The sequence below is a fragment of the Aulonocara sp. 'chitande type north' Nkhata Bay genome, linkage group LG14, assembly GCF_057382095.1.
Source record: "Aulonocara sp. 'chitande type north' Nkhata Bay isolate Kocher_YH1m ecotype deep benthic linkage group LG14, A_spYH_male_GT1.1, whole genome shotgun sequence".
In the NCBI taxonomy this organism is placed as follows: Eukaryota; Metazoa; Chordata; class Actinopteri; order Cichliformes; family Cichlidae; genus Aulonocara; species Aulonocara sp. 'chitande type north' Nkhata Bay.
In genome coordinates this window covers 32,793,878-32,815,908 of record NC_141357.1, presented here as the reverse complement: position 1 = coordinate 32,815,908, position 22,031 = coordinate 32,793,878, and the positions used below count along the sequence as shown (strand labels likewise).

The 22,031-nt window shown below is 37.9% G+C and overlaps 5 protein-coding genes across 6 annotated transcripts; 1 reads left to right on the top strand and 4 right to left on the bottom strand.

The window, feature by feature from the left end:
* Positions 1 to 906: 906 nt before the first annotated feature.
* rab30 (RAB30, member RAS oncogene family) lies at positions 907 to 5,635 on the bottom strand. Of its 2 annotated transcripts, none has more exons than XM_086262149.1 (5): positions 5,479 to 5,635; positions 3,352 to 3,450; positions 3,179 to 3,262; positions 2,907 to 3,090; positions 907 to 2,627 (listed from the first exon to the last, which is right to left on the bottom strand). In XM_086262149.1, the coding sequence occupies exons 1-5, from the start codon at positions 5,518 to 5,520 to the stop codon at positions 2,377 to 2,379; spliced, it is 660 nt and encodes a 219-aa protein (XP_086118275.1). In that variant the 5' UTR covers positions 5,521 to 5,635; the 3' UTR covers positions 907 to 2,376. The 2 variants fall into 2 exon arrangements, with proteins under 2 accessions (XP_086118275.1, XP_086118276.1); XM_086262150.1 differs by having other exon boundaries at positions 3,352 to 3,445; positions 5,479 to 5,625.
* Positions 5,636 to 6,362: 727 nt separating this feature from the next.
* Positions 6,363 to 8,844, top strand: ndufc2 (NADH:ubiquinone oxidoreductase subunit C2). The gene is made up of 3 exons (XM_086262153.1): positions 6,363 to 6,639; positions 7,461 to 7,604; positions 8,662 to 8,844. Exons 1-3 carry the CDS (start codon positions 6,501 to 6,503, stop codon positions 8,709 to 8,711), a joined length of 333 nt encoding a protein of 110 aa, XP_086118279.1. The 5' UTR covers positions 6,363 to 6,500; the 3' UTR covers positions 8,712 to 8,844.
* Position 8,845: 1 nt separating this feature from the next.
* thrsp (thyroid hormone responsive) lies at positions 8,846 to 9,752 on the bottom strand. The gene has a single exon (XM_086262152.1). The coding sequence runs from the start codon at positions 9,610 to 9,612 to the stop codon at positions 9,193 to 9,195; it is 420 nt and encodes a 139-aa protein (XP_086118278.1). The 5' UTR covers positions 9,613 to 9,752; the 3' UTR covers positions 8,846 to 9,192.
* A 656-nt stretch (positions 9,753 to 10,408) lies between these two features.
* Positions 10,409 to 13,106, bottom strand: guca1c (guanylate cyclase activator 1C). The gene is made up of 4 exons (XM_086262151.1): positions 12,786 to 13,106; positions 12,175 to 12,324; positions 11,855 to 11,942; positions 10,409 to 11,658 (listed from the first exon to the last, which is right to left on the bottom strand). The coding sequence occupies exons 1-4, from the start codon at positions 12,978 to 12,980 to the stop codon at positions 11,522 to 11,524; spliced, it is 570 nt and encodes a 189-aa protein (XP_086118277.1). The 5' UTR covers positions 12,981 to 13,106; the 3' UTR covers positions 10,409 to 11,521.
* A 1,722-nt stretch (positions 13,107 to 14,828) lies between these two features.
* Positions 14,829 to 20,812, bottom strand: c15h3orf52 (chromosome 15 C3orf52 homolog). The gene is made up of 7 exons (XM_086262147.1): positions 20,347 to 20,812; positions 18,646 to 18,717; positions 18,355 to 18,417; positions 17,925 to 18,057; positions 17,585 to 17,745; positions 16,070 to 16,140; positions 14,829 to 15,969 (listed from the first exon to the last, which is right to left on the bottom strand). The coding sequence occupies exons 1-7, from the start codon at positions 20,419 to 20,421 to the stop codon at positions 15,777 to 15,779; spliced, it is 768 nt and encodes a 255-aa protein (XP_086118273.1). The 5' UTR covers positions 20,422 to 20,812; the 3' UTR covers positions 14,829 to 15,776.
* Positions 20,813 to 22,031: the final 1,219 nt, after the last annotated feature.

Below are 22,031 nucleotides of genomic sequence, written 5' to 3'. Positions count from 1 at the left end.
CAGGCTTCTCCAACCTTATAAACAGTACATTTGCATAATCACTAAAGATAAGATAAGATAAGACTTTATTGATCCCACAATGGGAAATTTTTGCGTCACCTCAGCTCAGGTACAGATATATGAAGAAAATACAAAAATACAAATAAGTACAATCAATGAAAAAAAAAAAGTAAGATAATACACTATATATAATGGTAGCATACACAGTATGTGATTATGGATATAGTTGGAAATATGGAAGACATAAACTATATAGCTTGGAAGGTCATGGAAGGTCCATTATGCATGAAGTGGTGACCGTGGATGTTCACAGTGTCCAGTGACTTATGACATCGTGATTGAGGAGTTATAGAGTCTAACTGCTGTTGGGATGAATGATCTGCGAAAGCGCTCCTTCCTGCAGCGAGGGTGTTTAAAACTAGCACCACTGAAAACCAATGGGCTCAGGTCAGTTTAATATGCGAATTGTTATGACCATTGATCAAAGACAATAAGGTTGGAGAAAACTATATTAACCTGAGATAGAGAAGTTACTTGAATGAGTAACAAAACATTCTCCTACTGAAAACGATATGTCCAGATGAACAGAATCAACTTTGTCAATTCTTTTCGTTGGGGTGTATTACTCTTAAGTAGTGAAATGATCGGAAACACGTCACAAAGCATGGGCTTGACTAATCAAAATGTCTCACGCTCTAACGAAAATTTAAATACATATATTCACAGTGAAGACTGTACCACACGTACTGGAAAGTAATTGCCTACTAGACAGAAACGTTGCAGTAACTACTACAACCTGTTGTTTTAGCTAGCTGTCGGTTTCTCCCTGCACTGGTCCACCAACCTTCCGGTGAAATTTTCAAAATAAAATGTTCATGAAAAACAACATAAAAACACATCTTAAGAGTATTTAGAGGTTTAATGTTATACAGAATATTCCAGGGATCATTTTGTACACATAAAGGAAAAGAAGCACAACATCCCAATGGTGTTTCCTTTGTATTTCCCATAGAGACTTCACAGGAAGATGCAAGGGATTAGTTATAAGCAACTGCTGTTAAAGGCAAAACAAAATGCTCGCTAGTTTTACAAAGGGATTATGGAAAAATACAAAATTATAAAAGCAAAGTGCTAAATTGTACTACTGTACAATAAAAGACAACATATTATAATAAAAATAAGTGTGCAGTATATGGCATTGTGCAATACAGTACTTTACAGTTATGGCAAATATAGGAAAGATAAATTTAAACACTACAAAAAAAAATGGTTAACCATGCTGAACAATTGAGAAAATTTTACAATAAAAGCATATGAAATACAACACGTAATACAAAACTACATTAACATAACCCTTCAAATAATTTCATGGCTAGGCAGCAACAACAGAGGCAGAAATATTTACGCCTATGGGTAAGAAAAACATGACCAAAAAAAAAAATAAAAAAATCTAATTTAAATAAACGGCTGACAAAGTCTGCTGATGATGGCCTTTCCAATTGCGTCATACTAAATAAACGGACTAATCACAAGCACTGCAAGTATACTAAAATAATAATAATAATAATAATAATAATAATGGCGTCACAGAATACTGTAGCATTTATACGTGTTTTTCAGTTTATTTTATTTGACAAACACATTTTAGCAGCAGGTAAAATCATATATTGGGAACTAATATTTCACAGTATGTAACAACAGGTGCAAACAATGATTCAGAAGTAAAATTATAAAAGTTACACAAATTGTACACAAATCTCAGAGCAGAAGAAACTGCAGTGGACAATAAACGATTGTGCAACAGATTTTAGGGTCATTTTTGCAACGTTTTTGTTTACAATTTAATCAAACCTGTTAATCGATGAGATGTACTGTATGTAAACACATTGTTACCATTAACCTATCACCTCCAATGATTCATTATTCTTTTGTAAACTATGTGGGATCTGTAACAAAATACCTGGCAAAGCTTTTCACTCATTTTAATACTGCTGGTGAAAACTGATTTGATGAAAATGGATTCTAAAATCCCAAAAGGAAAAAAAAACCAAAACAACAATCCTGCCATTTCACCGTGAGGATCATAAAACTGAACTTTACTCAGATTCTCGGCTGTATCAGGGAAACACTTTACATCCTGTTGCACTGAGGAAAAACGTTCTCCATAATGGCAGCATCTTAAAATGCTCGGTCCTGGAAGGCCAAACTAAGGTAATAAATTCCATTGTACAGCTTAAAAAAGGCATGGGACTAGAAATGACCAGACTAAGATGTGGCTTTATGCCATCTTAGTGGGACGGAGGCATTGGGGATCAGTCATCTAACCTCTACAGTCAATGGCTACTCTGTTAAAACGGCCCCATGGCTGAGCTTTCTCTAATTGATGTTGCAGCAGCTCAAGTAACTGATGGTTTTACCCTCTCCAGGCATCGGGGCAGTGTCACTGTTATCCAGCTTGTTCTGCTTCGCCTCTCGAATGAGCTCGCAGGCCAGGTCGAGAAAAAGTTTCTCAACGTTGTCAGACTCTTTGGCTGACGTCTCCAGGTACAGCATGCTCTGAGCCTCGGCAAAGTCTTCAGCCCTCTGCCTGAGGACCTCTCTCTTCTCTGCCAGATCTATTTTATTACCTAAAATAAACATACAATGTCCATTTGTCAACAACAGGGGAAACAAAACTAAACAAAAACAAACCACAAGTCTGGCTTGTTGCAGTCTGACTAAACAGTAGTGGGTGTTTAATGAGACAGATGAGAATGGGGAGGGATATGTGCATGCGAGCATGTGTGGGATGCATTTGAGAAGACTGCGTTCTCAAAATGACAAGAATAAAAATAAATAAATCTTACCAAACAATGCTGATGACAAAGATAAGCATGAGTTATTCAAGTACAAAACAAAGTTCTTACCGACTAATATAGTCACCACTTGGTTGTTGGCATACTGCTCGATCTCCCTCAGCCACTCTGGAAGGCACCTGAAGGAGTCCTCACAGGTAATGTCATACGTAAGAATGAGGGCGTTGGCACTACGGTAATAACTCTGAGTAATGGAGCGAAATCTCTCCTGTCCAGCTGTGTCCCATATTTGTAGCTGGAAAACATAATATTGTCAAGAATATAGGCAACTGTCCAAACTGCTACAAAACATAAATGCAAACAAAAATGTAACATTGGCGCACCTTGACCTTCTCCCCTTTGATTTCCACAGTCTTAATCATGAAATCTACTCCAATAGTAGCCCCTTGTCCAGGTGGGAAAAGGCCCTACAATTACAAGCAAAACTTATAATTTAACACTTCTGTACTGTGTAATTCAATAGCTACAGACTCAGACACACAGACAGCATACGAACCTGAGTAAAGCGCCGGACGAGACATGTCTTCCCAACTCCAGCATTTCCTATCAGAACTATTTTGAACAGGTAGTCATAATCTTCCATGCTCATACTAAACTAGAAAATAAAGACAAGGAGAAAAGACAGAGGTGAAGCGCTAACGCTATAACTGTAAAATTGCTAACATTTTTCCCCATGTGCTCCAAGCCACAGACATAAAGTCATGAGACACACACACCAAAGATGCTGATGACACTAAAAACTGTTGTGTAACCATCAGGGCTCAGACAACAAGTAAAATTTGAGCTGAATAAGCTTGGGTGAGTAAGCTGTGCCCTTCAGTGTGTGATCTGAATTCATATTGTGCTCATTAGCGGAATTATACCCGACACTAATTGCACTGAAAAAAATGTATCACAGAGAGACATTTCCTTTTCACTAACTATAATCCTATTTCCACAGAAAACAACTGGGCCTACCTATCAAATGACACAACTAAGAAGCTTTATAGCTTTTCTGTAAATACACAAATTTTAAACAGGGCAGTGGCAGGATCATCTCTCTCTTTAACAAGATTCTGCAAGCAGCTGAGAACTTAGGAGCATACCTGCTGCAGCTTTTTAAAGCAAAATATTTTCCTATTGAGCTATATTTTCGATTTCAGCTGCTCAAGAGTTAGATGCTTTTCATTTCATTAATGTTGTACATATTTTTAGATGTCGTGCACAGGCCACATGCAGGCCAGTTAAGCACCCAGACTCTTTTATAAAGCTATGGTGTTATACCTGTAGAATGTGGCTTGTTATTTTCTTGCTGAAGTAAGAAACATATTCCCTGACCAAAGAAAAAAAAAAGTGTTATGGCAGATACTGGACCAAAGCCTCTAAGTATTATTGAGAATCCCGAGATTCTGGCTGATCCACGTCCAGTTTAGGCCAAAAGTCACGGGACTTATGACTTCAAAAGATAATTAAAAATTTGATTTGCCTGACCAAAGAACAGCTTTCCACTTTGCCTCAGTAAATGAAAGTTTTCCTGAGCCCATGCATGGAACCATATCACCATCATTCAATGCTAACCTTGCCCCTCCAGATTATCTGAATCTTACTTTTCCACTATGCTGCAGATGATAGCATTTTAAAGTTATCTGCAACTTTAATTGTTTTTAAGAATTTGCCACTTGAAAGCTTCTGTTAGATGTTTCCTTATACCAGCTGGCCATGGTACTTATTCACTAAAATAGCTGTGAAATGTTACACTGGAAAGCGTAAAATGTGTCTTTCTCAATTAAATATAAGCTTAGTTTGTCCAGTCTCATTTCAATGGAATAGTTTAGATCACTGTAGGAAAACTGGCATTTTTGGTAAGCATATGACACATGTGTTTCAGACAGTGTACTTAAGAAAATAGCAAACATTTATGTTTCACTCCTCCACAAGATCTCATTTTAGATATTTGATATCTTTTATTTTCTTTTTAGCTCCCGTTTTTTGGGGCCGTGCATCACTTGCATGGAGACATGGAGATTCAAACAATACAACCTGCACAAAGCACAAAACGCAAGATGCAAGAGTTACTTTGGTCGATGCCCACAAAACAGGGCGTGATCTGAAATGTATGTAAACAATGATAATATAGCACAAGTTTAAATTCTGCAATGCGTTTCTATGTGTGCCCCTACGCTAGAATGGAGAACCGGGCCTTTACGTGCGGAGGAACCGAACATATCGCTGTAAAAACAACATTTTAAGGAAACAAACTGTTGCTTGCAGGAAGATGTGAATCTCTGGTTGACAATGCTGGTACAGAGAAGAAGATTTTGAAGGAATAATTTAACCCTTTCTTGTAGTGATTTGAAACACTTCTTTCCGTGTCGCAATCACATCTTCACCAACATCTTATGCCCTGAAAGGTAAGGAAAAAAAACTGCAGCATCTCGCACATTTCGTAATCTGAAGTAGCTTTATACTTCTGGCTAATTATCCTTCATTTTTAATCTGAGTTGAAAGCCATTCGGTCGAAGCTAGCAACGGTAGCAACTAGCGGCTACAGCGTGTGATTCTGGCCATTTTATCTGCAGATGCAGCAAGGAAAAAAAATCAAAGTCTGCCCTCCGCACCGAGTCAAGAGATAATTCATACTTACCAAAAACACGGGGATATCCCCGGACTTAGAACTACTTGGCATGCATAGGTCACCTCTTCAAATGGGCAAAGCCGCTGCTGGGCAGGGCTGTGTATCCTCAGGAGCTCAGCAGCAGCAGCCCGTCTGATAGAGAGACGATGAGGGAGGGGGGGGGGCTGCCCTCAATGATGTCATCAGTTCACATGCAAAGTAACGCGTTACATGTACTCACTGCATTCAGAAAAGTACTTGATGGAGTGTGTCTTTTCCCAGTGAAGCTTCAAACATTCAAACGGATGCAGACATCCGTGGGCTGGAAAGGAAAGCATTTTTCTATTTTTCCACTGGTTGTTCTGGGTGGATGCAGCAGAATTCATGGGAAATAAACTCGGAGGGAATTTTAGATATTAATATTTTTGATCTCTCTCTCTCATGCTGCAATTTTGTTCCATTCTACAGAGCTTCTAGTATTTATACTACGTGGACACTGCAGTTTTATAGATTATAATTCTAACAGGGAAACTCACACAGAGCAATGATAAACAAAAGAGTGAAAGTACAAAGCTACAGAGTTTTGCAGTTTCTACAACATTAGTATATTAAAAGCACGTGTCCTCCTCGGTTATTACCTTAAGCTGAATACGGACTATGTTGTTTTTTTATTATTGTTTAATTTTTTCTCTTTTGTTTTTCTGATTCCATTAATCTATTTTCCCATTAAGATGTATTTTATGATATTTCTATATATGATGCTAACGTACACATTAATGTAGTAAATATTTTGAAGCGGACTGAACTGTAATATTAACTATGTGGCACATTTTATTTACAAAGACTTTGGCCTACTGTGACTCATGGGCTTTTGTTGCTAGGAAACAAATAATGCGGAACTCAAGCGCTAGTCGTTGGTTGCGCCCGGACCAGTAGTTCGGTTGCACGCCGTGCCCTTGACTTCCTACGAGAGGTGATAGCCGATGAATAGTAGTAGTAGGTATCTCGGAAATTATTAAATAAGGTCTGAACTAAGGGGCACATTTCTCGCCATGGGCTTTATTCCAGAAGAGGGGAAGTCTCTGCCTCCTCCGGGGCTCGTGAACAGGAATTCACTGTGGCTGGCGGGTGTAGGCTGGGTCTCCGCCGTGCTGCACAACGCAATCAACCACAGGCCGCCAGTGAAATCAGGTTAGCATTTTACCTGTCTTTCAGACTGGTGCACGAACGGACGCTTTCCTTTCAAGCATATGAAACACTTAATTTTAAAAAAGAAATCCGAGTATTTAGTAAATAAATGTTCTCTCAGATTAGTAACTGGTTGTGAGCTGTCCACAGTGGTCGCAGCGTATTTACGTTTCCTTTAGCATTAAAATAGCGATAAATATCAAAAACAGTTAAGAAATTTGGACACCATAAAAACAAGATCTTTCATTATCCAGCACATGACACAGAGGATGATTAAAATAAAGTTTTAAATTGAACAAAAATACATGCATAATTTCCTTGGGGATTAATAAAGTATTCTGATTCTGAAATCTAACTAAACAAAATAAACAAAACTGAAAACTAAATGTTCGTTTGTTAATTTTTTTTTTAAAGAAGTCTAGCGTTAAATTTTGTCGTTATTGTTTCTCCCTATCTGAAAAAGAAAGTAGTATTAACATTGGTTGTGCCACATTGGGTTTTGTTTTGTGTTTCCTGTCGTCTTTGTTTTGGTAATATCTAGCTATGAAGTGTTGATATAAAATGCGCTGTCAAAAAGCTAGGTGCAGTAAGCTAAAGTGTAAGCCTCCACCTATTAATTCGATTTGCTTTTGTTTGCATTTTTTGCAATCCTATTTTTTTAAGAGAAAACCTTATAATGTGCAAGCTTTTGGTTTCTCATAACCACAGTAAGATTTTATTATTGTGCTTTGAAGTATCTTGCAAATATATCTACTTTAGTTTGCTGTATGCTAGTTATATCTGATCAATAAATGTTGCATCGTTTTCCATGTTTTCTCTTTAAGGTGTTCATCGACAGTTTCTGCTGGCAACCATTGGCTGGTTCATTGGCTACCATGTTACCAAATATGAAAATTATACTTATGCTAGACTCGATCGAGACATGAATGAGTATATCAAACTCCACCCGGAAAAATTTGTACCAAAGGGTAAGTTCATTTTTATGTCTTTGCTCTAACCGAAGACACAAGAGCCCAACACTACCTATTCTTTATTATATGAAACCCTTTTTTTTTCATTGAAAAAAGAGCTTTTAAACTAACATTCACACACACTTAAGTGGATGCATCAGAAGGTAAGTTTCTCGCCCAAGGATACTTTGACATTCAGAGCCGAAGAATCAGGGATCAAACCACCAACCTCCCGATTAGTAGTACAGCCACAGCCAATGCAGAATTTGTGCTTTGTGAGTGGGCCACCATTCACCGTTCTTCAGCTGATGTAGCTTTCATGATTTTCTTTCAAATTAAATTATACATAATAATCTATTTTCATACATGTCCTTGTTTTCAAAAAACACCAACACAGAACAGGCTCAGCACCACACAGGTGGGAATTATATTTATGCACACACCACATCGGATTATTTTTTGTTTGTTTGTTGTCTTTGGATGATGTTAAATCCTGTGCAGTGTAGTTGTGAAATAGTTTCTTTAGCGTTTAAGTATGTAATATGTACCCTGTTACAAATTCAAATCCCAGATTGCCTGAAAGCAAGAAAAATAATGCTGTACCTTTAGAATGTGTATCTACATAATTGAAATGTGTTCAAAATGTTCAAAGCTTGAGAAATCCATAATCTTATTTCTAATATTTCAGTCACCTGTCAGTGGAAAATCAACTTTATATTTGATGGCCACCAAGCTTATCCATACAGTAATGTTACGGGGTGATGCAAATTTATTGCAAATTAAATAAATGTAACAAAAAGTAAAGATTACCTCGCCTGTGAAAATGGCTTCTTTCTGAGTCACATCAGATTTTCAGTAGCATTGATGCTGATAGTTACAGCTCCCATGATCCCACACTACTTTCCGGTGCCATCAAACTAGGCTTGATGTTATTGTTTTGATTGAGAAATGCCATGGGGGAAGAAATTAGACTGTGCAGTGCTGTAGGACATTTACTCCGATTAAATCTTATGAAACGTTGGGTCATGTATGTTTGTAATCAAATTGTTGCTTTTGGTTTCTTTTATCTTACCAGAGCAAAAGACCTTTGCTGAGATTGTTGAGCCTTTCCATCCTGTGCGCTAAGCATCAGTGGCTGCGGAGAGAGGAAACATTCACAGTTGCCGCCTGTGTTGAGCAGCCTTTTTGTGAGAGCATTCTGTCATATATTGTTTGAAATATAGATATGTAAATAAAAAGAATAAACTCAACCCACAAACTCAATTTTGTGACTGACTTTATAAGTGAAAACAAAAAGTTGAATTCTTTACAAACGTAGGAAACTCTGATATTCTTTAACAGGTCATCTTTCTTGTGGTGTTTGTTTATATAAAAGGGATTAGAGCAGGGCGATATGACCAAAAATATTTATCACGAAATTTAAAAAGAGATCATTACAAAAGCAAATTAAGAGACACAATTGATTAATTTTGACAATGTATATTTATTCCTTATTCATTAGGTTTGTCTGGGGTCACTGAATGTAAACATTTCAGACATTTGCAATGGTTGGGTGTCTTAGATGACTCTCTTAAAAACAGATGTCCACATATCTTAGGTTTTGTGACTAATTTGCTATCCCAATAATGTCCATGTATTTCTCAGTGAGAGTCTGCGTCTTCTTGGTGAGGTCACTCATCACAGAAAACAGTCCTCTCACGTGGAAGTGGAAGAGGGCTTCAGGATCTGTGTCCAAGAGAGGCTCCAGGGTCTTGTTTAGTGCTATGTTGTTTTTGGCCTTGTGATCGTCCAGGCGAATTAGGCCACTCTCCACTGTGGTCCGTATGGCTTTGAGCATCAAGTAGTTGCTGAACAGGTCTTTGCAGGTCTCTTCTGCAGCTTCACAGTCCCACACCTCGTCTGAGGGCATGTCTCTCAGCAGGCTTGGCAGAAGAATGGTCTGCTCCATTTCACTGACGGCTGAGCTGTATCGTCTCAGAGCCAGGAACAGGCTGTTTCTCTTGAATTTGGCGTCGGCAGACTGCATGGTTCCCGCTGGATGTGGTCAGTTGTTTGCTTGCTGTCGTGGCAAACAAGTGGAAGCAGTGTGCACTGCAGCGCTGTGAGATGCGAGTTTATATGATGAACCAAGGTGGGTTGAACAGTGCAGTTGTGTAACTGCATCATCCGATACATTTAGAAAGAGGCCGAGAGTTATGTGGAGTCAAACCCTTATCTTTATTTGATTTACACCACCCAGTTCAAAATAGTGGGGGCAGTGTATACTGAAATGAACCTGCTAATGCTCTGTGTGGTTAATGATTAATGTTGAAAGTATAAAGGAATGTCATGCTTTGATTTCCAAGTACAAAATGAGTTTATGAAGGTACAATAGGCCCAAAATAAAGAACCCTGGATTATTCTGGTATGGTTCTGAAGGCTGTTTTAGAGGCTTTAAACCATTACTTTTCTGTTTCTTTCCCAATAGTTTCTGTGAAACACAAAGACTAATACATCTTAAAAACAAAATCTAACTTTCTGTTGATTTAAAATGAAGGAATGCAAGAATAAATGGTTCTGTTAGGGCCTGGTTCCCCTTAGAAACTGCATGATTGCTAAATATATTCCACAGATTCTGGGTTTTTCCTGCTCAAGTGGAACTGAAAGCTTTGCAGCCAGTTGGCAGAATTGAGTGTGGTGCCTGAACATGTGTTTTGGTTCTCTCACAAAGATAAATCAATGTTGAAAGCATACTATAACTTTAGGTTATCAGGTGGGATTAAAAAAAAAAAAAAGAATACTCTTTTTAATAAATAATAATCAGGATATTCAAATAATCAGCATTTGGCTTTCTTTTCATTTTATTTTGAAATGTGAGTGATACAACAGCTGGCATTGCTGAATTACACCATCAGTCTCACCACACTAACATGCACTAGTTCTTCATCTTTTTCTCACAAGGTGGCATCCTTGAGCTGGTTCAGTTGTCAAGCAGTAAAAATGAAACAATACCTCTAAATGCTGCATCTTATTAAATAACTGCTTGTTTGTTTCCTCAGTTTTTAGCTTTTCTAATCTATATATCTTATTTTTATCTATTTTCCTAATTCTCTATTTGAAGCTGGTTGACGCAACAACAATGTGGTAAACTTTGCATGTTACTCTTAAAGTTACTTCATTGATTAAAGGAAATTATTGCAGGTTTTGCAAAATGGAATCTGTCATGTCTATGCCTGGATCTTTGGTAAAAACCAAAGAATCCTTTGCTAGTGTAGGGGGTTATTAAAAAAATAAACAAATGTACTGATTTTAAGGCAACCTTAATTGGAAGATATTTTAAAACTTCGTATTTTTTGTACATAATCACAAATATTTTAGTGTCCATTAGTGTTGTTAACCAATAATGGACTTTTCTTTCAGATTTTACAAACTCGTCAACACAAAACTACCAACAGTCCCTGCGAGTGTTGTAGACTAGACTGTAAATACCCCAATACTCTGTTTATGCTGTAACTATTCAGAAACTGACCATTTGTTTTAGGAGTCTTTAGAATCATTAGTCAGAAATTAGCTCCTTATAAATTAAATAAAAGTGATTCTTTTAACCTTACTTTGCACACTCTGCTGGGCCCATGATGAGACCCTAAAAGCAGTTTTACTTCTTCTTTTTTTCACCAAGCCTCGCCACAATTGGTAAAGTGTTTTTAAAAAAATTAAAAAGTAAACTGTACAATGACTCTGAGGGCACATACAGGTTAACAGAGTTGAGGAAGTTATCTGCTTCATTCTGTTGCTTCATTCTGCATGTTATCTGGTGATATGCAGAGAGATATTTGTGTGCTCCTGCTCTGTCAGTTTGGGTTTTTGCAGTCTGAGGTGGGACTCTGTGCATCGTCAAGTCCATACAGTCTTTAAAGTCTGGGTGATGTCAGTTCTTCGGCTTGTTGTTTACTGACTCAGTTCAGAGCTTTCCTCCGTTGACCCTTGACAATAATTTCCAAGACATGAGTTAGATCCATCATCTTAGTGAGCATATCCATGATGTCAGGGTGCTCCCTTGCTCCACTGATGAACTCTTCCAGCGTCAGCTCACCTGAGAGAGAGAGAAGTGGCACTCTGTGCATTTAAAGCTGTGATTTTATGGAAATAAATCACAAAGCAGAACATTTCACAACTATCAGAATGTTTACTCATGCTTTGTATTCATTTCACTCTGGTCACGGTGACAAAAGCCTTTTATCACTGGTTTCATTCTTGATACCCTTTATACACAATCATGCGTTTGTTACCTTCTCCGTTGACATCAATCTTCTCATATATAAGATGCACAATCTCTTCTGGAGGGATGTTGTAGCTTCTGGTGATGTCTTGAATGGCCTAAAAGAGAGTCATGTAAACAAGGTGATCATTGTATGGCTTTAGTCAGGAGTTAAGAATCAGCCAAATTGAAAACAGAGGTGAATTAGGAAGCCGTTGGATTTAGGTGCTGTGGCTACTTATGTGCGCTTCCAGAGTTAATCTTCAAGGCACCATTCAGAGAATTCTGAGAAGCTCACTACTTTGGATGCAGAAATCTGATTAGGAAGATTTCAGAGAAGGCATACTCTACCTTAAATATAGTTTGCAGTTCATCCTTGTCAATTTTTCCATTTCCATCCTGATCAAAGAGCTTGAAGTACCACTTTAGCTTCTGATTTATTTCTCCTTTCAATAATAAACTAATGCCTGCAATATATTCAACAAAGTCTATGTAGCCATCCTGTAAAATAAAAAGGGAAAGGAGTGTAAATCTCAGATCATTTACTGAAAAAGCAAAACATGTTTACTTCAAAGAATAATTACCAAATTCTGAATTAAATAATTAAGTTTTTTATCTTTGCAAACAAGGGCTACAAGTGCAGCTAATTTCAAACTAAGCTATATCAGATATTTAGAGACACTAAATTTAATACTTATAACTTTTTATCCTTTAAGTTGGAACAAACTAAATGATTCAGAGCATAAAATGTATTTTCTTTTGAACTCTTGTAGAAAAGAAAATCTGAGATCTTCATAATAATTGATGCATTCTACAGTATTACATACTGATAAAGACACCATTGAACTATTTGCAAAACTGGTCCCCCCTGATCTGCATTACTCTATACTTCAAGTTTCCTGGTATTCTTCATGTGTTTCTTCCACCCAGTTCATATCCTCCAATATTAAATGTTTTCATACCCCATCCATGTCAAAGGTGACGAAGACCTGGTCCACATAACTGCTGGCCTCCTCTGTCATACCGTTCATTTCGAGCATTGTCTTCAGCTCAAAGAGCGTGATGAGCCCCGAAGGAGATTCCCTCATGAACTTTGTGTACCAGTGGTGCATGTCCTCCTCCAGGATATCATCCAGGTTGGAGCCGTGGGCACCCATTTTCACTCCAGATGATTGGGACTTTTGTCCAAAAACCCGTAGAGAGCTGCTGATAAAAGTGAATCCACAGAGGAAAGTGTAGCACCTACTCTGAGCTCTGAGTAACAACAACCTCCTTAAGCTTTATGTGTCTTGAGGCAACTAAAAGGAGACATAACCCTTTAATAGGATAAGCAGAGAATCTCGCTAAAACGTCAGGGCAAAGTGTGTGCTCTTTGATTGAACTAGTTTCCATTGGCACAAAGGAACTTCCTGCAGGGGTCACTTTCAGAGAAAGCATAGAGCATAACTTTCAGAGAATGGGTTTGTTTTTGGTTCGTTAAGCCATTTGACGGCCATCTATGAATAATTCAAGTATTAAATAAAGCACCAAATACTAGGGATGAACCCATGTTGTGTCTACATATATCAGAAAATTTAGCAAAAAATGATTTGAAATTGTATCTTTAGGTACTGTGTTACTAAAAGCCTATAATAAAAATATATGTTATCTATCTTGTCATCTAAAGATCTGGAAACCTTATCGACGCCTTTATTTCCTCACGTCTTGATTACTGTAACTCTCTCTATTTAGGTGTCTGTCAGTCAAGCCTGTCCCGTCCCAAAGTTTGGTATTATTTATGCCAAATATGTATGCATATGAATGTACGTTTTCCTGACTCCTAATAACTTTGATTTTGGGATTTTCTCCTACAAGTCGTGAATAATCAAATCTTGTCATTTCTATGGCTTTCTGCCACCCCAGTGTTTGACGCTTATAGGCTAATTGTGCTTGCATTTCTAACAATGGCGAGCAAAAAGGAGCTGCCTTTGCCAAGACTGATATTTTTAATCATCAGTCAGCTAGACTTCTTCAAGCATAAGTTTAATAATGATGCATTTTCCATGTGAATTTAATCTCAGCATGATCTGAGTTTTTAAGAATACAGAAAAATGTTGCACACACATTATACGCGTTCTTCGAGCACTGTTGACCTGTCACTGAACTCTGTGACTGGTCTCTGATCTACCATGAAGTAAAAAACAAAACAAGGCTATCAAAGCTCAGCGTGCCTGTTAGAGTAAATCTGGCTTTGGATGATTACTGATTCTTAAAATAGCATTCAGAAGAAAAAGCTCCTTTACTACAAGCAAGACATGCAGTTGCTACCTGTTAGACATAGACAGCCAGAATGGTGCCCATGAGCTATCACTGCTGCCAGCATATTTAGTAAAATGTTTACTTAGAGAAAAAAAATCCCCTCCGCGACTCTAAATACAGCACAGAGCAAAGTTGTCCAGTCTGGATCAATAAATTCCGTCTCAACAAAAATGTGCCAATATCTGCAATATTTGGGAATTTCAAAGAGCAAACAGGGCGGTGTGGTTTTATGTCCAGCTGTTGAAAGGTTTTGGATCCCACAGATGCGCTGCTGTTTAAACTTAACCTTTTGACCACCATGTGACTGTCATGCAGGATGGCTGTTTGTGAACATGTAAAACTGTATTTCCCCGCTAGGAAAAAGAAGAACAAGAAATAAAACTCAGCATTTCTTTCCATATAGTGTTATTAGTAATTCGTGTAATACATAATACTTCCTTTTCTCGGGAAGTCTCTTTTGTCGTTTGAGAAAATTGCTGACGTAAAATTTGTTTTAGTGAAATGTGCAGCTGTGTAAATGATGCAATGTAAGTTCCATGGAAGCAACACCACAGTTGTTAAATCACATATAAGTATTTGCATTATTGCATCAGTTGTAAAAAGGGGTTAGCCTTTTAAAGGAATGACTGTAATATCTTTATTTGGGAAACACATTCTTGGAAATTCAACAAGTTAAAGTGAAGAGAACTGAATGTCTGGTGTGGAGCAACTATCCTTGGAAATACAAACATTTATTACAGCTGTCATCTTAGACATACAGACATAATCACTGACACAGTAGCCAAAAAATAAATTAAAAACATACAACATAAACTGTTGCCAAAACCGTTGCAATAACCTGCTCCCTGCTCTGTAGTATTTACAATGTGAATTCCCGTTCTCTGCAAACTGAGCCAGAGAAAGGAATCAAGAGAGAGACAAAATCCCTCAACTGTCCGGTGGAAAATGCTCCCCCTAGTGTTCAACTACCAAAACAAACAGTGAAGGGGAAAACAGGGTCCCAACTATTTGCTTGCCCAATAAAACTGTTCTCGTGCTATAGTACACAAAACAATTTGTGTATAGAGTGCACAGTTTATAAGGGATGCGCAGCCTTTATGTAATAATAAGCAAATGACTCATTTTCCTGTTCATTTCCTATTAAACTGTTGATTGAATTGTGTTTTAGGGCTTTGCAAATGAAGTCGCAAAGCCCAAAAATAACAGCACAGGTAAATTCAATACTTCCATTACAAATATACACCAGTTTTCTTATGTACAAATATCACAGTGAGAGTCGAGGAACTTAAAGAACTGACATGTAAATGCAGTAAACTATGAACAGTAAAACACAGTGAAATCTTAAGTACAATATCTCAATGTATTTCTTTCAATAAAAATATGTTTTTTGTGTTTGTTTTCCATTTTTTGTGAGTTTGACTATAGGTTATATTTTAACCTTAAAAAAATATCCCACACACAAACACACACATGACTACCATTACTTGCGGGGTGGCGCAACAATGGTCATGTAGCCTCCTGTGGTAAAGACGTCTCATATGCAGACTCATGAGAAAACAATGACATCGACGTGACATCACGGATGTTTAGTGGCTCATAAAAACTAAAAAGAAACCAAGAACTGGTTTTCTGGTCTCGCTGTAAACTTCTTGTCCTCAGTTTCCTAAAACCATTTTTAGGGAAGCTGGATCAATGAACATTGGGTCCGATTCAGATTCCTGGTCATAAAGAAACTGTCTGAACACGTTGTACACCATCTCCCTGCTCAGAGTAAAATTCCTCAGCTGATCTTTCTCCTCTTCAGGCATGTGAAATGTCAGCTTGTAGTCAGCAATGACTGAACCGTTCCTGCGGGGGAGGGTTAAACATTTCTGAAGTTTAACGCACAAAATTCAGTGGTTTCACCGAAATACACAGTTCATAAATTCTGAGTGTGACGCGTATTTACCTGAAAGCGCGTATCTCTGCGTTGATGAAGTATCGCCCCAGTGCATATGAGGTTTTGAAGAGGTCAGAGAGCTGGGTGGGGCAGAACAAAGCATGCAAGAGAAAGCATTAGCAGGAAATTGTTTTGCCTGGCACTCCCCTACCTACCTTTCTCTCAGCTCAATTTTAATGCTAATTGCTTTTACATTAAAATTTCAGAAGAAGATGAAAGCATAAAGCGCACACACAGGTTTTTGGGGTTTTGTGTAAACCAGGGGTGGGCAACTCCAACTCGAGGGCCGGTGTCCCTGCAGGTTTTAGATGTGTCCTTGAACCAACACAGCTGATTTAAATGGCTAAATTACCTCCTGAACATGTCCTGAAGTTCTCCAGAGGCCTGGTAACGAACTAATCATGTGATTCAGGTGTGTTGACCCAAGGTGAGATCTAAAACCTGCAGGACAATACTGCTCTTTCTTTTTTTGTGTGTGTGTGTGTGTGCGCCCGTGGGGGGGGGGGGGGAATCGTTACTCCACTATTCATAGTGAATGAAACAATAACAATCACTGTGTTTATCTTAAAAACATGCTGTAACCTGAACTGGAATGTTGTCATTCATCTGTTTCGTTTCTTTGGTGCATTGCAGGTGGATTGCACAGAAAACTACTGAGCTGAATACCATGAAACTTTGGCTCATTTTGCTACTATCAGTGTGCAGACATCGGCACATCTTCTATGACATTACCCTCTTTTACAACGTAGCTATTAACTATCCTTGAATTGCCTTATATAACAAGGGCACGTGGACTGCGCCGTGTATACACCAGCTAAGCACCATGGTTGCAAAAGCCAATGCTACACTGTTTGCCAGTAAATCTAATATAGCCACTGTAAAAGATATTTTGTACATTCACTATAAGGACAAACGAATTGGGCCAGATCTCCTAATCTTTGAATTTAGGTGTTTTCAGTCTCATTGCCACAAGTGCAGAAAAATCCAGCACTTGAGAGTCTGCCTTTACAGATATTTGTAAAACAATGAGTTGTTCTAAAAAGCGTAGTGCTGTAATAGGATGCAGTTGCAACAAGCCAGTTTGTGAAATTTATTCCCCTCCCTTAACTCTTAAAGTTTAATTTCCACATTTAACTCTAAGTGGTATTAACGTAGTTAATACCACTTAGAGTGACCATCCATAATTTACTTCTTAAAACAGTTTTTAGGAACCGCAACTCAGCCACAGAGGGGTAGACCACAGATACCGGTGGTAACGTTGCAGAGTAGGGTCACCGACTGCTGAGGCGCCGATGTTCTTCTGACTAAATGCAAAGTTCCAAAACCTTCCTTGACCTTAACATTAAATCAAAAACTGCACTCCAGGATCATCACAGTATGGGTTTCCATAGCCGAGCAGGTGTCATCTGTAGATGGCCCAGTGATTTTGTCCATACAGAGTATGTAGCAAGTTCTAAATACAACCAGCTAACACGAACAGATCAAGTACATCGTTTATAAAATATAAGTTATAAGTGGTCCAACCTTTGTTCCTAGTTCTGTAGCCAGTGTTTGGCTTTTATTGGAGGAATTGGTGGCGAGTTCGTCTGTGAAGACCTGGTTTGGCATCTGGAAGCTCCCACGGAAATTCTGAATGACTGTAAACGATGAAGGGTCAAATATGTCATCCTCATCCTGATGGATCGCTGCCCAAAGAGAAATCAGTGAGTGAAAAATTCGAATAGTTAAAAATGCTGCATTGTAGCTCCCTGCAATATTCATGCTTTCACATAACATAAATTATATTTTTTTAAATTTCATTCATTTCCATCTTAATGAATGCGCCACAACGTAGCACTAACAAGTAAAAAAAACATAACCTTACCTGCACATATAGCCAGTGAAGTAAAAATCACTGCAATGATGACAATGAGGATGAATATTATGACCATCCATAATCTAATTTCCCAGAAGACTTTCTCATTCAGCTCTTTCTTTATCCCACGCTTAGTGCAGTCCTAGAAGATAATATAAATAATGAAATGGAATACACTTTACAAGGCAGCAGGTTTGTCATTAACTTAGATTTCTAGTCAGTTAATATACAGGCACTCAAACCTTTTCCCAACATGCACCAATTCAGAATACACATATTCATTTTTTCAGTCATTCACATAAAAAAACAAAAGATCACAATTCATTTTAATTAAATTAAGATGAAAACATAAAAAACTGGGACAAATACCAAAAAATAATGCCTCTTTATTCCAAACCACAAGAGGTAATACCCAAGAAAAAAAAAGCACCTTTCATACCTTTCCAGATTTTTGAGACTCTACATCACATGAAGATGTCTGCACTCCATTAGTACCATTTCTCTAGCAGGACACAAAAAAAGATGGCATCATCACTTTGCTCACTTCCTTCACTAAATATAGAAGTCAAGAAGGGAAAGTGAGAGGTTTCTTTTCCTTCTACGGTTGCTTTTGTCTTCTGCTCAAAAAATAGAAAGGTCATACTCAAAAATATGTAGTTCTCATTGTGTAATAGAGAATAAAATAATAGTTTAAAATAAATAGAGCACAACTTTAGTGAAAACTGCTTACGGGTTGCAGGAGACTCTCTGCTTCGGTTGGACTGGAATTCGTGTTGGCATCACCATATGTAACACATGTCCCCTAGAGGGTGAAAAATTTGGGGATATTTATAAAAGATACCACAATTCTTGAGCCAGCTCCCTCTTTTTTTAATTTTACAAGGAAAATGGGACAAAGGTGCAGTGATTTATTGAAACATGAGTAAGAATAGAAAGAACATGGAGTACATAAGGGAAGAACAGAGTTTTTACAAATTTGTAAAAGCTTGAAAATCAATATTTGGTATGGCCACCTTAAATCTTTGTCACAACTCTCTTAGGATGCTTTCTTCCCATTTCTTTAAAGGAATAGATCTCCAGGCTTCTTGAAGGATGTTCAGGACTATTCTTTGGATGTTGGCTGCCTTTGTTTAATCCTACCCTGCTTTAATAATGGTGAGGTCCATACTCCAGGGAGGCCAGTCCATGACTGACAGTATTCCATTGTGTGTGTGTTTTCTATCCAGGTACCAGAGTGTTTGGGATAACGGTCACGCTGAAAAATGAAGCCACTGCAAGACAGTTTCCAGATAGTATTGCATGGTGGATCAAAATTGGACTTTTCTGTATTCATTTCTTAAGGACGTGACTTTAAGATAATAATAATCTGCTGTAGGTAGTTTTTATGCCTGCTGTTTCTTGATTGTCCTCCACTTTCCCAGTTTCCTCAATTTAATAAGGACACCCTGCACATCATGCTGAGATATTCCATGTTTTCAGTTAACAGCTCTTTCAGAATCACCTTGTACTATTTCATGCCTGTTAAACTGTGTTATTGTTGGCATTTTTCATAGAGTGTGTTTTAGTGACATGCTGCTAGAAGCACAAGATGCAGTTTAAAATGGTTGTTGTCTTTAAATATGTTATCTGTAGAGAAAACACTGGTTCATCCCTTGAGTTAGTTGCCTTTTCTATGCTTGAATGATTCATAGGTCAGTGTTAACCCCCCAAAAATCTCTTAAATTAGTTAGGCAGAAGGACTGGATTGAAAATGAGTGGAAAAGCAGCCAATGTCCAAAGAATACTTTGAAAGACCTTCAGAAAATGTGGAGAAGTACTGCTCGAGACAGTTAAGAAATACAAGAAAATCCAGTTCCTTGGAAGCACAATATAAAGAAGTGAAGTGATGACTCAATACTGTGTTGAGCTGTGAGTTTGGGTCATATTTTCCTCACATTTAAAAGCACTTGAATAGAATTACTTTTGTTTTGAAGCTACTTTTCATTGGATTTCAAAAACTGGTTTTTGATCCTTTAAACTAAACTTTCACATCAATGAGTGAAAACAAAGTTGCTCAAGAATTGAGTCTGTATTATGACTGGAATCCTAAGCCATGTTACACCCTCAAGCACACAGGAAGAGCATGTGGGCTCCTTCATTTCATGCTGTTAATGCATTCCTGCTCTTCATACACACAGTATGAAAATACATAATTAACTCGTCCGTCTACATAAGACGTTAGTATAATTTTAGTAGTATTACAGAGTAGAGTATACAGGAAAGAAGGAGCATTTTGTTTTACTTTCTATTCGCACAGAGAGGGCTGGAGGACTTATTACAAGGTGATTAAACATACAGACAGTATTTCATAAAATATCATGACCAATAACGCTATTATTCAAAATAAGAATGCCATTAAACAGAATTTCACATATTTATACCATTTACTCACCCCATGAGCACGTGAAACCGGTGCTCCATCGAATTCAGCTTGGGATTTCAACATTTCCATCTGAATATCAACCATGGTGATCCTGGGCAAGATTCTTTCCAACCCGGAAGTGCCTATGCGCCTCAACTTTTAATGGTAATAAATACAAGCTGACCGCGGTGACATTAACGTCCCAGCTGAGATTCTCAAAGTATATTAACAGTTCCTGAATAACACCAGTCAGTGACTTCACATCGTTACTCAAGACAGCTTCTGGGAAAGCTTTTCTTCAGACGAGCCACGAAATCTTCCTTCCCTGCGTGTCCTTCTCAAGTCTGACAGGTGAGTCTTGAAGTTTCGGTGGAGCGGAGAGGCGGTGCGACTTCGAAACTTGGGAGGAAACATTGGAAGGACTCATGACGTTATAACAGCTGGCCAGCGGCACACCAATGCGTGATTGATAAGCAGCTTCTCTGTTGAATTACGTTACAGAGTTAGATATAATGCAGATGTACCCGTAAGCACTGCTGTTTATGCTTTTCTTTGCAGCCCACGTGATTTTTTTCAGTATTCTTCAATCTGTTGGCAGCTATGCGCTCGAGTGCTTTTTATGATACGTAAGTATTTGCTTAACCAAAGCATGGCTCCACATAACGTTTATTGTTTGGTTTATCTCTTGATGACCCATATATTTACTCTGTCCTTGCAGGAGTGGTTCAGTTTATCAGTGGTTCGGATCATGTGAACTTATGACCTTTCAGAAAGCTGTTTTTTTGTTGTTGTTGTTTCTATTATTGTGATTTGAATTGAACAACGACTTCAAAAACGGTCGATACAAATAAACGAGATATTTACACATTGAAGATAAGTTTTATTCCACTGCTGAAACAGGTTTAGGAATTACTGTAACCTCTTCCGGATTACCACCAGAGGCCGACATACGCATTCTTATGTACACTTGTTAGCAACTCAGTGTTGTTAGACATGGACAAGGCACATGCTGAAGATTAAGCTGAGCATGAGAATAGGGAAGAAATATGATTTAAAGTGACTTTGAACGCGGCATGGTTGTTTGTGCCAGATAAGCTGTCTTTTGGTCCAAAGATAAAAATATCCAGTGAGGTGCAGGCCATATCAAGGCCACTCCACCCCTCACAACCAAAGTATTCAGAGTTACACCATGACACAAAGCTAAAATAATAAGATAAGAAGATAATAAGATGCACCTAATCTAAGTGAAAGTGTCCGGTGAGTATAAGTCACGCCTTTTGTGTCAATAAAGGAGCTTTTTTTTTTTTTTTTTTTTTTTTTAGACATGTCAGATGACATTCTTGGTATTTGTTAATGCTTAAAGGAGTATCCTCTGGCTTTTGTTTTCCATTTATTCTGAGCTTTGTTCAAGCTGAAAATAGAGAAAGCCAATGCAGAAAATTACATTAACTTCACGGACTAATGCTAATCGCCAAGAAGCAGTTTGTCTCATGTTAATTGGTGCAATGACACTATTAGTCAACAGTTTACACACATTAACATTACTGACATGAATTCTAAATAGAAATTGTAAGAGCGCTATATAGGGGCAATTCTGCATTTGGTCAATAGTACAGTTTCCCTTTATTAATGACAGTGTCTTAATATAAACTCTGACTTTTTGGCTAAAAACTCCTCAAGACCCTCCTGTATTCCTTGGAAAACAGTTTTCTTTG